The following is a 14,922-nucleotide window of genomic DNA, read 5'->3' on the forward strand; positions in this document are numbered from 1 at the left end:
TGGTTTATGGAAATAATTCATTTCAATGCCAGAAGCCCAATTCTGGCAGAACTCACCTTAATCAACTTGTGTGTTGGTGGGCACAACTCCCTCTGGTCCTTAGTTTTTGATCTATTAAATGAGGATAATTTTCCCTGCTCTACATGTGTGTCTTGCCTGTAAGTCCATAGATATGATAGCGCTTTAAGCTGAAAACTCAAAAGTAAGGTGGTGCTGGTTTTGTTTGCACCTTGCTTAGTTTTGTAGATGTTTTGCAGTGGCCTAGTGGACCTCCAGACTTTCAAAATAAGTCTCTTGTTAGAACTTTATTCCAACATCCAAATCCGAAATGGTCTATCTACCTTATTTCCTCCTTTCTTACAACTGAAGCCCCTTCCCTCTTTTTCTGCCTCATTACCCTCTTCTTTCTGCCTGCTGCCCTAGCTCACACTTCTCTAGCTGCCCCAGATTCCCTCCTGCAGAACCTCAATTCCAGGAAGGGCACCCCGAAGGAAGGCAAAGTATGCACCATTCCCGGGCCACCCCTCTCCCCGCCCCTAGACTGCACACAACCTTGTCCGCCTTGACATCTTTCAGAGCTAGGCCAACAGCTACTTTCCTATTTTCCAGCATAACACAGATGCCTAGGGGGCCCAGGCTTGCTGTCACCACTTGTAGGAGCTACCAAGGGGTCTCAGGACCTCATCTAGAGCCAACTCTTCATAGTGAGACTTCATTTGATTGAGTACATAATTGCTAATTTATAGGGCAAGCTTTAAACTGGCTTAAATTCTATACAAGATAGGATCCCAGAGCCAGTTGGTTTTAATTACTTTTAGTAGAAGGAGCACTGAGAATAGAGTAAAGAAAATAAAAGGGGTCTGAAGACCCTGCTAGAGTTTGAAGATAGAGGGTCTGAGTTAACAACCACTTCTTCCCTGCCTGTACACGTGATATTTTCCTTCTTGTGTCTTAGTTTGATCATCTGCAACTAGGGACATAAAGAACTAACCTGCTTGTTAAGATTAAATGAGTTAGTGTATGTCAGGGTTTCTCGCCTCAGTACTATTGGTATTTGGGACCAGATAATTTTTGCGGGGGCTGTTTTGTGCACTGTAGGATGTTTACAGGCATATCTGGCCTGTACCTTCTAACTACCAGTAGCACCTCTACCCTGGGTTGTGACAAATATGTTTCTAGATACTGTCCAATGTCCGCTCGGGAGCGAAGTCACTTCCAGTTGAGAAACACCCATGTATGTGAACACACTGAATAAACAAACTCTTCACTATTATTGCATGTATGTGACAAACACAGATTTATCAATTCATTTACTGAAAAGATAGAAAGTTGAGAGCAGTTTGGAAGTGAAAATTAAAGCTTTCAGGTATATACCCTCTCCTCTCTCCTCCCGCCACCCACCAGGAAAGGCCAGGTGTGCTTGGCGAGAGTCCTGCCTTAATCATCCAGATTGACCCAGAGCCCTCCCCTCCACTGGCCTGGATCAATCTTGTAACATGAGCCTCATCCTTGTGAAATTGGATGCATTAATACCAGCAAAATATTTCTTAATCTCCTAAGCCTCTGCTTTGAATTCTTAAAAAGGAAAGAAAGAAAAGGCACAAATCTCTTAATTAGGGTGCCCAATCACTTCGATAAATATTTACCTGGTTGCACATGAGGCATGGAAACCCTGCGCCATCAGTCAATAGAGGTCAGCAAAGTGTACCTCGGGAACCACTGCGTGCAGTTCAGCTTGACTTTAGATGGTGTGTTGAGAGAATGTTTCCAGTCTTATGCTTCTGCTAAAGATGGGTGAACAAACACAAAGTCCCAGTTGGACACCAGAGGGTCATTGTAAATCATTGCCCGGCTTCCTTAGCTTTCTGGAAGTTGGGCTACCAAGCACACCCAAACAACCCCAACCGTCCCCAAAAGGGCCCGGCCGAACAAAATGAACCTAACCAAAAACTTTCCCCCTCCTCCCCACTTGGCCATACCAAGAGCCACACCCTCAACAGGCAGCTTCCCTGACTGTCAACCTCCACCCTTCTAACCAATACTACTTCCCTACGTACTGTTTAGCTTAGGGCCTATACACAGGCTGGAATTAGGAGCTGTCTGGCCTTGTGTGTGTCCCAAAGGCAAGAGCTTCCCTTAGATGTTGGTATCCCCAAAGGGATCTAACACAGAGTAGCTTTCTGTAAATTCTTGCCAGGTAAGCAATCGAGTACCACTATTTCTATTTTACAGATGTGGAAACTAAGACCTTGAGAGTTTCTTGCAGATCTGCAGGCCTCCTGATGTTCAGGCTGGGGCTGCCACACGGTACTGATGAGTGGATCCCTCTCTCTTGAACTTAGGAGTCTTCAGAAACAGATTTAATTGGAGCCTGAAATGGAAATGGGGATGAAGGAAGCAAGCTCTTAGCTTCTTTCCCCAAGGAGCAAAAATGCCTTGTCAGATGGCATGTTAGAAGTATTTGCTCACCCCGGCCCCTCTGCCCACTGTGACTTCTGTCCATTATTCTGGCCTGAGCTCGAGCTCTGCCTGCCCTTCCAGGAAATCCTCTGAGAACCCCATTTCACCACTCCTGTTCTCCCTCAGAGCCAGACTACTTTATACTCATATACTTCATTGTTGTGGCTTTGTGCTCAGAAATGCTATGGGCTCCACTGCTGTCGCAGTCTGATTTCTCTGTCTCGGCCTCAGTCTTCCACCCCCCATACCCACAGGGCTATTCCTTGAATTGGTCCCCTATTCTTTTCTCCCCATACCCCACTCGCCTCAGGGGTCCTTGAGCAATAGAGATGTCCAAGGTCGTCTGAGGACCATGATAAAAAATGGGAATTCCAGCAAGGGAGAGGAAGGCCTGCGGACCAGAGAAGAGCGGGGTGAGAGCTCAGGGGAGGGGAGCTGAGCATTCCCAGATGGGTTTAGCTATGAATATGTAGAATAAGATTGGGACTACTGCCTGGTTTATTCCCCCAAAAGAGCTGGGACATTAGGCCTTCCTCTCTCTGCAAGAACCCAGAAAATGTGTGAGGAGCTGAATCACTGGCTGGTTCCATGTCATCATCATAGCCACCATAGCTAACTGTTATTGATCACTTAATGTGCCAGGTTCTGTACTAAGTACAACGTATGCATTATCTCCATCGATCCTCAGAACAATTCTCTGAGGTGGACTGGATTGTTATCTCCACTTTACAGATGAGGAAATGGAGACTTAGCAAGATTAAAGAAGTACCAGAAGGTCACATAGCTTAGACCAGCCAGAGAATTGGAAGAGAGGCTGAGGGACCCTGGAAGTTCCCTTGACTTCTCAGAGCTCAATTTCCTTCCCTAAAATGAGGTAGCTCCAGGAGAAGCTCTACAGGGACTCCCTCTGAAACTTCCTACGCCCCCGCCCCTAGTGTCCTGTGGTCTGTCTTGAAACCCTGATCTGCATTTCCAAGAAAGCCAAGCTTGTGGAGACAGTGAGGTGTGGTGGTAAAGACTCTAGCGCCAAATTGTCTGGGTTCAAGTCCATTAGCCACTGAGGTGACCTTGGGCAAATCATTGTAACACTGTGTGTCAATTGCTCCGTCTGTAAAATAGGGGTGATACTGATAGCATCTACTTCATTGTGAGAGGATTAAGTGTTAACATGTGTCAAGTACTTAGAACAGTGTCTGGCCCAGAGTGAGCACTATGTAAGAGTTGGTTAAATAAATAAAAATTTCCTTTCCTGTCGCTCTATGGCTAGGTGCTCGCTTGTGGAGGAAGGCCTGGGATGACCAGTGGGTAGTGGGGGTGAAGTTGGGGACACAGAATTGCCCTAGCAATAGAGCCAAAGGCCAACAATCAGAAGAGTCTTACAGAGTCAACCAAAGGGAGGTGGGCAAGGAAGATTACTACTCTCTTTGGGCAGTCGGTACCAGAGGCCTCCAGAAAACCAAAGCCCATGGAGGCTGCAGAGAAAGGGATACAACCCTACCCAAGGCACTGGGATGGATTCCTCAAATAGGAGGCCACAGCCTGGTGGCTGACCTGAGCTAGACCCTTTAATTCCTGAGAAAGGCAAAAAATTAACAGAACATTTATCACCACTCTTTCTAAAGCGTTTGACAGTGATTTTTGAAGAAGCAGAGGAGCAGCTCTTGGAGCTGGCAAACAAACAGATGCCCATCAACCACCCTGCACCCCAAATGAAGGGCTGGGAGCCTTGCTCTGCAAATCCAGGCCAGGCTTTCTGTCTCACCTTGGTGACTTTTTTTTTTTTTTATTGTGCCAGGAATTCCTCTCCCACGTGGGGTGGACTCCGAGGTACTCAATTAAGCAGCCAATGAAAAGTCAGCTCTCCGGTAGCAAATGACCCTGACACTTCTTGTAACATAAACAGTTGAAACGTTTCCAATTAGAACTGGAGACAGAGACGTTTGAACTCTCTCTCCATTCCCCTCCTTCTTTAAAAATAATTGTCAAGCGCTTTGGACAGGGTGTTGTATACATGTTTTTTATTTTCTTCTCTCCTCCTCGAGCATAAAAGAAATTTATTTTTCTCCTTGGTTTTTTGCTTTTTTTTTTTTCTGACATGTGGGGTGGGATGGAGGTGGGGGTAGAGATGCGGCGAGCTTAAAGGGGTGTTGGTCTAATTACTTACCTCCTCGATCCTTCTGCTTCTGGTTCAGGCAGCCCGGGAGAACTAGGAGTGACACTGGGTGCGGAGTGTCTGGGAGCGAGCGGCAGGCGAGCTGGGCCTTTGACACTACAGAAAGGGCTGATAGTATATGAATGAGTGAATAAATATGAATGAATGAATGAATGCTTTTCCTTTAGCAAATGCTCGCACGGATCCAGCTCGCGCAAGCAGATGGGGCGCTGAGGTTGGCTGTCCAGTCGGCTGCCCTAGATTCGAATCCGGACACCTCTTCCCAGCTTGAGACAAATTACTGAGCTTTCTCGGTCTCTCTTTTTTACTTTATAAAATGGGGCTACCAGCCAGGCTTCCTCCCTGGGGAGGGAGGTGAGGATAAAGAGAGTTCTCTCCTGGGTAGCATTGCCCTGCCTTGCACGTAATAAGCACCCTAACGCAGTACGCATTCTTGACTGCGAGGCCAATCCATCATACTCCGTGTCAGGCTCTTCCAAGGTGCCTGGGCCAGCGCTGGTCTCACAGATGAACTCGACAGGAGTCTGCTCTGTAGGCGCGCCCTGGCTCGTGGGGTCACCAGGAGCGTGGACGTCGGTGTAGGAGCGAGGCCTGAACCCGAGACAGAGCTGCTGTGCTCTTCCGTCCGCAGTCCGCGTAGATCCGGCCTCGGGGCCAGGGCTCGTCGGCCGACTGCTGGCGGGCGCCGTCGGAGCCAGTCCCGAGTGAGACAGAGAGCGAGAGTGGCCGGACGAGGCGCCGAGTCCCGGCATCTTGAAGGCATTGTGCTTAATAAATCCGGGAGAGACGCTCACCTACTCTCCCCCTCTCCTCTCGGCTCCCAAATCGAGACCTGCTGTGGGATACCCAGTTTATGGGGGTCTTAAAACCCCCTCCACTTTGATTAGCGGCTTCAAAGAACTCTCTTTAATGTTTGCCCCCCTCCCTGCCCCACTCCACTTTTACCGGCCACCCCTCCCCCATCACTCCTTCTAGACAACAAAATACTTAATGCAAGTTCAAGGGATGGGGGGCGATTTTCAGGCTTCCTCCTTGTTCATGGGCCGTAGAAATTACCTGTTTCAGGCGTGCGCAGAAGTCGGGGAACCATGGAGTTTGGGTGTTTTTCTTTCTTTTTTTTTTTCTTTTCTTTTTGGTTTGTGTGTGTGTTTTTTTACCTTTATTATTTAAATTGATACGTTTCATTACTAGGGAGAAAAATAAAATATTCCTTTGATACACAAAATCAAATTGATATTTAGCCTCTGCTTACTTTTTTATGCATGGCTCCTTTATACCACATGGTAGTGACAGATTGTTTGAGCTGGAAGGAAAAGCCATTCAAAGCTAATTAAGCAGCCATTCCAAGCACTATTTGCAAGCGGGAGGCTCAGAAGCCTCGGCATTTGTCAGCGCTCCCCCACCCCGCGTGGTTTTGACTGACAGCGCTAGCCGCGGACTGACAGCTTCCCGTAGCTTCACCAATCAGTGATGGAGAGTCTCTTCAGCGGTTTCTGATTGGCCTTCGGGCCTTGCTCAGGGGCGGGGTTAGCGGCTCCCACGTGGGGACAGGAGCGAGAAAGGGGCGGGGCGGGTAGGAAGCGGGTGCGCCCACCCGTGACGTAAGTGGGAGGGCAGAGAAGGGGGAGGGGGGAAAAGGAAGCTCCAAAGAGGAGCCATTTTGTCTAATGAGTGCTGCGGCCAGATGCTCGCATCTGTCGAGCCGGGCTTCTCCCCGCCCTCCCCTTGGTGCGCGCCGCACACGATTTATGTTTTTATTTAGGAAAATAAATAAATGAAGAGAGGAGCGCGGTTCGGAGCGGCCGGCCAGAGCAAGCGCGGAGAGGTTCAGCTCCAAGGCGGGCGCTCACGTGTAACTCCCTGCGCAGCGGCCTCCGAGCGCCCGCTCGCAGCTCCTCATTAAGATGCACAAGCGAACTCCAGCTCCTAATGAGGGGAAAATATAGATCCGGGGGCGCGCGGCCGGCTCGCGCGTGCCCGCCATCGGCCCGGGGTGCTTGCGGGCTCGCGCAGATGCTGGAGAAGGACCCGGGGGCCACCTGGGTCCGCCCACCCGGAGGCGCCCGCAGGGCCTGGGGTGCGGCCTCTCCCGCCTCCGATCCACTCGGGGGCCGCTTCCCCGTGGCCTGCCCTCTCTGACGTAACCCCGAGCGCAGGAGAGCGAGGCTGTCGGTTTTTGGGCAAACTGGGCCCCGGAGTCTAGTGGTCTGCGCGACCGCGCGGGGAGTCCCAGAGCTGTACGCGGGGGCGGGCGAGTGGCCGTGCCTCCCCGGGCGTCGAGGCTGGCGGCTGTGACACCAACAGGCTCGCATGCGCGCCCCTCCTCAGGCTTCGCGGACGCTGTGACACGCGCGAGCAGGCTGAGTAAACTGGCTCGGAACTCGGAGCTCCCAGGCCCCCGCAGGGCAGGGCCGCCATCCCATTTCCTACTCCGATCCCCAAACCCCGCGCGCAGTGAGGAACTGCAACCAGGGCGTCGCTGCCCCGCCGGGAAGGAACCCCGAGTGGGGACAGCGCGAACTGAGCCGGCTGTCCACGGGCAGCCGGGCCCTTCCATCTGCGCTGCCTGCCAAGGAAGAGTTCCCCAGACTTCTCTTCCCAGGCAGCCGCTGCACATCAAAGACGTGTTTATTTGGCTTTCCAAAAAAAGAAGGACGAACGAAGAGGAAAAGCTGGGGGCCATAGGGTGTCGGGGATGCGCAGGAGAAACAGTAAAGAAAAGGACACCTTCAGTTCCGAGCAAATTTTTAAGGTGGGAGGCAACTTTGAGAGCGACCATTTTCTCCGTCCTAAATCTTGTGAAGTGAAAACATTAAAGTGACAAAATGATTCTGTTTGTTTTATAGTATCTAATTGGGCTGCTTTGCAGACCTAATGAGATTAGAGGGAGAAATAGTTCGCCGCCACTGCAGAATAAACTGATACATTACTAACAGCCACAGGTTTTGAGGACTATACGGCTTGTTTTTTTTTTCCTTTTGTTGTTACTCCTGTCTTCTCTTCCCCCCTCCCGCCAAATAATTATTTGCTAGCAGATCGTGGGAAAAAAAGGGAGGGGTGTAAAAAAACTCTAGCAGCCTAGGACTATAATATATATCTATTTATTATATGTCTTTCGGTTAATTCCTGATCTGAGCGCTGTTTTTCACTCCCATGCGAAAGTCACCAGCGGGTAGGGCCTGATTGCTACTTTTCATGCATAGTTTTAGACACAAGAGGGCATTGTGACGTCGCGCCCGGCGGCGCCCAGTCGCAAGCCGAGTCCGGCCGCCCCACGTGGGGGCCCTGCGCTCCCATTGGCCAGCTCCAGGCGAAGCTGCCACATTATTTTGTTACTTTTCAGTCCCTATTTGGAACTGCTCTCGCGGCAGTTCAGACCTCGTGCTCGTCCCCCTCGTCTGTCTGTGTGTGGTATCCGCAGGTCCGGGGCACTTTTCTGGTGTGCGTGTGTGTGTGTGTGTGTGTGTGCGCGCGCGCGCGCGCGCGCTCTGGGTGTGTGTTTGGGGGATTTGTCGGGGCGCAGAGCGGAGAGCCGGCCGAGGGGAAAGAAGGAAGCCGCACAGCTCCCCGGTCTCGGGCTGCGTCTCCCCTACGGCGCTCTCCTGCCTGCCGCTCCGAGGTGGCGGTGGCGGCTGCGGGCTCTCCTCCTTGAGGAAGCAGCGCTCGAGCTGGGAGCAGCGACAACCCCTTTGCGGAGGCTTCTCGTGCCCGCTGGAGTTAGGATGCCAGGGTGGCTGATTTGCACCCACTGAGCCGGAGTTTCTTCCTTGGCCCTGGGAAGAGCTGGCCGTGGCGGCGGCGGCGGCAGCAGCAGCAACAGCAGCAGACGGAACAGCAGGCTCTCCTCTCCGAGGGGGGGCGTCGAAGCGCCCGCGCCGGGCTCCCGCCCTCACCCTCCGGCGCTCCTGCGGCCCCAAGCCGCCACCTCGCAGTCAGCCCTCTTCCTCTTCTCGCCGACAGCCGCCTCTGGGCACCCACCGCGCGCCACGGATGCTGGGGCTGCCCCGGCGCGCCCCCCTCCCACCTGAGTGATCGGAGGGGGCCTGCGCTTGCCCAAGAAGGGGCCTGGGCTTCGGGACCCCGCGCCGGACCCGCGGCGGAGACGACGATGTCCGCGCAGTCCCCGGCTCTGACGTGCTCCACGCAGCCAAGGGAAGGCGGCCGGCTGCAGCCCGCCGAGCCCTAGGTGCACAAAGCCCGCACCCGCCGCTCGGCCTCCGCGCCCGCTGACGACTTTGCCGCCCGCTCCGCGGCTCTTTGTCTCCGCTTGCGGAGGGCGCCCGACTCTGGGATTTCGCTGTGAGAGCGGGCTGGGGGGGCCGAGGACGAGCTCTCGGTTTGCCGGCCGCCCCCCGCACGGGCTTGGCTCCCCCCTCCCCCGCACCTCCCCGGCCCGGGCTCTCGGCTCTTCCACGCTCTCGGAATCACGACCCCTCCCTGCCATGTATCCGCAAGGCAGACATCCGGTGAGTAATTGCAACTCGGTTTATTTAAGCATCTGTCATGGCAGGGTGAACGAGGCAGTTTATCTGGCACCTCCATTTTGCTTGTTGCTACCTTTATGGAGTGTGTGTGTGTGTGTGTGTGTGTGTGTGTGTGTGTCCGCGCGCGCGCGTGCGCGCTCACACAAAGGGGATGGGGATGGGGGGGCGCCGTTGAGAGAGGAGGTTCATTCCGCCTGAGTGGCATGGGGAGGCCTGCCTGTGTTCCCGGGGACCTGTTTGTTTTCACGCTGCCTCCCGCCCTCTCGCCTAAGTCTCCCAACTCTGCTTTGTGTCTCCCCCGCCCCCATCTTACTTGGGAATGGGATCTCCGTGAAAACCCGCGGCCAATTGAAAGGGATTGGGACGCTCCCACCCCCCCGTCCCATCTGGGACCTGAGTAACTTGCTGGGAAGGTTCTGGGCTGTGAGGGTGGCTTCTCCGATGGAGCGGGGGCGAGAGGAGGCCAGGGGCAGCCCCAGAGGGGCGCGGGCCGCTAGGAGCCCTGTCTGACGCCCCCGCGCCTTCCCTGTCTTGCCCTCGCGGGCTCCAGGCTCCCCATCAACCCGGGCAGCCTGGATTTAAATTCACGGTGGCTGAGTCTTGTGACAGGATCAAAGACGAATTCCAGTTCCTGCAAGCTCAATATCACAGGTAAGGCCGTTGGGGGCCGCCCCAGGGCTGGCGGGGAGGAAGCCTTCCCCCCGCGACTTTTGCCAACCCCCGCGGGGACGGAGGGGGCTCCCGACCCCGGGGCGGCGGGGCCGCCGGGCCTCCGCCCTTTGTTTCCCCTTTCTGAGCGCGGTGCTTTAACCCTTCGCTGTCTGCAGCCTCCTGGCTCCCCGCTGGGTCCGCGGGCTCCACCCCCGCCCCCAGGTGCGGGGGTCGGAGTCATGGGCGGGTTCAATCTGGGTTCTGGGGGTCCCGTCCCCTTGCGGCCCGGATCAGTGTTCTTAATCGGCCGCGGGAAGTTTCTAGTTCTTTCACTCCCCCTCTGCCCCGAAGCTGCGAGGTAATGGGGTACCTTGAGGGGTGTTGGGGAAGTGGAAGAGTGGCTCTCAGAGGCCTTCGGGTTGGGGCCGAGGCGGGGGGCTGTGCAGGCCCCAAGCCTGAGTTGGCTCCTCCTGCCCTCGCAGCCTCAAAGTGGAGTACGACAAACTGGCGAACGAGAAGACGGAGATGCAGCGCCATTATGTGATGGTGAGAGGCGGCGAGGGGCGGGCGGCGACCCCGCCGGGGCGCGGCGCGGTGCGGGGCCCGGCAGACTGGAGCCAGATTCCCCCCAGGGCCTGCCGCGGGGCAGCCCTGGGAGCCGGTGGAATCTGAGTGTGTCCTCGGAGCCTTCCCAGCCTCCTTCAGCTGGCCACTTGGAGGAGGGCGGGTGAGAGGAAGGGCAGCAAGAGAAACCCAAACCCCAGAATACGCTTCTGCGCTGAGAAACCCAAACACAGAATACACTTCTGCGCTACCTTTGTGTGTCCCCTTAGTTTGTGTTTTGAAGGTTTCCCAGAAGGCTTCTTGCCCCATCTTGGCGAGTAGGACAGGACTGGATTAGCCCACATCAGGATTGGATAAAAATCTCCCTTGGAGCCCTCCAGGGAGTGTTTGGAAACTTCGCAGCCCTGGGATCCAGCCAGAGTGGGCCATAATAAGCCTTACCCTCTATGCTTTTCCTTCCCCAGGCATTTTTGAGAGTGGAGTAGCCTTTTAAAGCCTTCATTGCCCTCTCAGAGATTCCGCATCTGAGAATCTCGTCAGCCTTGGGGCAGTAGGTGGCCAGTCTCTCTCTTTCCCCGTGTCTGTTCCAGGGAGTTTACCTCTTCCATCTGTGAGAGGGCATGGAAGGCACTTAAGTGGCTCCCTGCACTGCTTTACACATAAGAGGCCTTCGACACATTGCTAAATAACTCTCAGAGGACAAGAGGGTCCCAGTGTACACATGATTCCCTGTTGAACCCGAACCTTGTATAAACAGGGTATATGGCAAATTCAGTGCTTGTGGGAGGGAGAGCCCAACTCTGCTGACTACTGTATGTATAATATTCTGTTGCTAACAGCACTCACTCGTCAGCTCTTTAAACCCTGTATTGTTGGCTTTGGGGTTTGATTTAAATTTCTAGGAAATATATCATAAAAGTATGATTTGATCAAAACCTTCCCAAAAGCTGATATAGAAAAATGGAGAGATTTCTGTGTGGTCTGTTAATGGCAGTTCTTTTCACTTTTAGTACTATGAAATGTCCTATGGCTTGAACATTGAAATGCACAAGCAGGTAAGTGCTTTTCTCATTATAAAATGTATCTAAGTTTTAAGAACTTGTATAACACGTGGTTCCTTATGGCCTCTCCTCTTTGAAAACGAGCCTAGTTCTTCTGTTCCTCCTATTTCTTGAAGAGTAAAAAGATCCTGTCCTTTAAATGCAGGGTCTGAGGCTTTGCTAATTTTTTGGATGTTGAGCTTTCAGCATTCAAGTTTGTGATATTTGTCGTGGTCTCGGATTTTGGTGGAAGGTAAAGGAGCAAAGGAAAAGTTGTACCTTTAGGATCTGCTTTAGAACTTCTGAAACTCAGAGGTGGCTGGCTGCTTTTATCTGTTTTAATATAAAATTCTCAAGAGGAAATGCAGTAGGGTGTGTGTGTGTGTGTACACACAAAAATGTGATGTTCTGCCTTGATAAGATTAAACTTCAAGAGTCTTAAAAGCCAAGCGGAGCTGTCAAAACTTAAGGGAACAAGCCACTAACTGCTTAAAAATGTAAAGCTGGAATGAAATAGAACTCTAATGCTTTGCATTTATGAGGGAGCTTTCTCATCTCTTTCTTAATTTAAAGGCAGCTACATTCCCATTGTACAGAGAAGGAAGGTGAACAGGAGAGGTGAAGTAACTTGCCCAGGGCCAGCCTGGCCAGGACTTTAGATGGCTGAGAGTTGAGCTTACCTTTGAAATCCTGAAGTCAAACCAGTTTAGCTAGTGTGATATTACTTGATGGATATGTAAACTACCTCATGTTGTCACTCTTCTAATAACAGTATCCCTCAAACCTAGCAAATACAAATACTCTTTATCTGGGTGCATATCAGTAAGTAGTTCTCTCGGGTGCTAGGCTGGGCTGTGGGAGAGGCCTGTTTGTGTATTTGTGTTCTGAGGAGAGGCTGCCTATAATTTGGCTTGGCCAGCGATTAGAGTTGGCACGTATAAATGGCGTATAAATGGCACAGGCCTGTTGTTCTTTTAACAATCGGTGTTCTTGAAATCTCAGAAGGCTGTTGACTCATGCTAGCCTTTGGTGACCGTGACTTGAATGAATTTTCTGCTGTAAATTAACAGTCGTTTACAAGGTTTCAATTTTACTCTTTCAGAGGGCAGGACCCAGGGCAGGTGAGAAGGGCAGGTGACCTCTGGAATGCTCATAGATTCCTGTCTGCTCCGGTGGCTTCTACAGAGCCTGTGAATCTGTAGTTTCCTTTTCTTTCTCGGAGGGAGCCCCAGTTTTGGGTGAAGGGCAGCCAGAAAGGGGCGTGAGTTTACTGAGCAATTGAGAAGCCAGCTTGTGGCTTCCCGCGGGATTAACTCTTTGGGAAGGCTCATGAAGGCCACCAGGTTTTTTTCTTGACTCACAGAAATCATAAACAGATAGCGCTTTGTATGTAAATACGTTTGTCCTTGGAGGAATGGTTTTGTCCAACTTCAGGTGGAACAGACTTGGTCTGTTTTATGCACTAAGAATACACGAAATGAAACTGGGGTCCGAGGTGTTAAGGACCATGGAGTAGTGTTATGCAAGGTGCTGTCTCCTCCCTTTCTCCACCCCCCCCTTTTTTTTTTCCTTAGTGTTTAGTATCTTGGGTGTGTTTAAAGAGGGTAATTGCACCCAGGTTTAAAATTTATAGCAGCAGTTATTCTGAGAGCTTCATAATTAAGGTATAATATGTCGTTGCATGTTGAGGTCTGAATGGGTGGTGTTCTTCCCTGTGTCTGTGAGTGAATGGTTCTTTGGCACAAGAATCTACCTTGGCTGGCGGAACAAAGCTGTTCCCAGAGTCCTTGGGACACTGAACTCGTGAAGAGTTAACCACCTTAATGCATTTGGTGGTGGGGTTTGCATAAAGAACAGCTGTGTGCATCTGGGGCTTCTGGCCATTCCCCAAACAGGGTTCTCAGGGAGAGAATGCTTGAGATTTGGCTACATCGGCTCTCGTAATCCTCTCAGCTGTCAGAGGCATATAGATGGATTCTCTGTCCCTATTTTATAGGTGAGGAAACAGAGACTTCAGAAGCACCAAGAGGGCAGAGCTGGGACTCAAATCTGGGCCTCTGGATTCCAACCTGGGTGCTTCGTCCTCCTTGCCTCCCCTTTGCCTTTTAGCTTCAGTTTCCATTTGCTTCCCAGCATGCTGCGCCTTTGCAGGGTTTATGGCAATCTCGAGTTGGGTGAAATCGCCCTGTGGCTATGTAGGAACAAAGAGGCAAGGAGGTGAAGAAACCTCGGGCTGAGAAGTGCAATCCTGACCTAATGGGGCCAGCCACTCCCGCTTGCCAGCTTTCTGCAGAAAAAAACCCAGCCACTAATTGTAGTGTGGGTCTTGGGTGCATATGGCTGATGGTGGTTAGGCCTGAGCAAACAAGTTTATCAGCTGACCTGTTTAGCGGTTGACTGGTGTTTTATCTGCACACACAATCAAGTGACTGGAGTGCCTGAATTATTCATGCAGTGTCCTGCCCTCTAGACTTGACTGTTCGTGTGATTACATCTGCCTGGAACAAACAGGCTGGATTCTTCATCTTTAAGCTCAGGGTGGGGGTGGGGATTGCCTGTACTTTTTAATATAATAGATGCTCTCTAGAAGTAGCACCTTGAGAAGTGTGGCGGTCCTCAGCCTGCTCTCACACATACCACACACTCTTACCACCACCACCATGGGAAATGCCTATTAATTGGGAACCACAGGTTCTGCCAAATGAGCCCGAGTACTGACGGTTGATGAGGTACATTCGGCCCATTTTTATTTTACTGAGAGATTACATTGTGGCTGGCTCCTCTCTGGCCTGTTTCTCAGTCTCCCTCTCATTTTTTTTCCAAGCTGTCAAACCCCAGAGAAGTAATAAATGGTTTCTCCTCCTACTCCTCTACCTCCCTCCCTAATTATGGTAAAGCTAAGATTACAGAATCATGGGCCTGGCCCAAGACTTCAAGAGGTCACTCACCTCCTCCAAGCCTTTGCTCCCAGGCAGAATGTCAAGGGTGATTCAGCAAGGCCAAGGAGCCGATGATGGCCAACCAGCTCATCAGTTCCCATCTTGTTCCTACGGAGGCTTTGCAATGTCAGCCACAAATCACAAAGCTACTTAGAAACAAGCGTGCCAGAGCAGCTGCAGTGCCTTGGGCTTGAGGCCCTGACGCTGGGAGACACTGGTTCATACCACTTTTCACCTTACTCCAGTGAGCACTGAGGGTTTGAAAGAGGACTGGAGGCTTTTCAATTTGGAGGCAGCCTCATGCCAACACTACATGGTGTCTGGAAACTAAGCAACCCTACCTCGAAGTTTCCTTTCTCATCTACACCTTTCAAGTTACAGATGAGGAAACTGAGGTTCCAAAGGGGGAGCTGATGCGTTCAGAGTCATCCAGTCCCTTGTTAGCAGTAGAGCTGCTACTGCAGCCTTTCCTTCCAATCCCAGATCTAATAGCACTCTGTGTCTTTAATTACTGTTGCTTCTTTCTGTGTTGTTATCTCACAAACCTGGCTACACCAAAGTCCAAAGTACCCCACTTCAGGTTGTATAAACCATATCAGCTGAACCCTCTT

At 51.9% G+C, this 14,922-nt stretch overlaps 1 protein-coding gene across 11 annotated transcripts in view; it reads left to right on the forward strand.

Moving 5' to 3' along the window:
• The first annotated feature begins 7,974 nt into the window (after positions 1-7,974).
• Positions 7,975-14,922, forward strand: part of TLE3 (transducin like enhancer of split 3) — a 47,895-nt gene continuing 40,947 nt past the window's right edge. For 5 of the 11 annotated variants that reach the window (XM_011375873.2, XM_011375882.2, XM_011375926.2 and 2 more), the window contains exons 1-4: positions 8,008-9,099; positions 9,668-9,768; positions 10,251-10,314; positions 11,343-11,387. In XM_011375873.2, coding sequence (XP_011374175.1) covers positions 9,076-9,099; positions 9,668-9,768; positions 10,251-10,314; positions 11,343-11,387 — 234 coding nt within the window. In that variant the 5' untranslated portion in view covers positions 8,008-9,075. Of the gene's footprint in view, positions 9,100-9,667; positions 9,769-10,250; positions 10,315-11,342; positions 11,388-14,922 lie in introns of all 11 variants that reach the window. The other 6 variants (XM_011375910.1, XM_011375918.1, XM_011375896.2 and 3 more) reach the window with 3 other exon arrangements.

Source organism: Pteropus vampyrus, unplaced genomic scaffold (genome assembly GCF_000151845.1).
Source record: "Pteropus vampyrus isolate Shadow unplaced genomic scaffold, Pvam_2.0 Scaffold10, whole genome shotgun sequence".
NCBI lineage: Eukaryota > Metazoa > Chordata > Mammalia > Chiroptera > Pteropodidae > Pteropus > Pteropus vampyrus.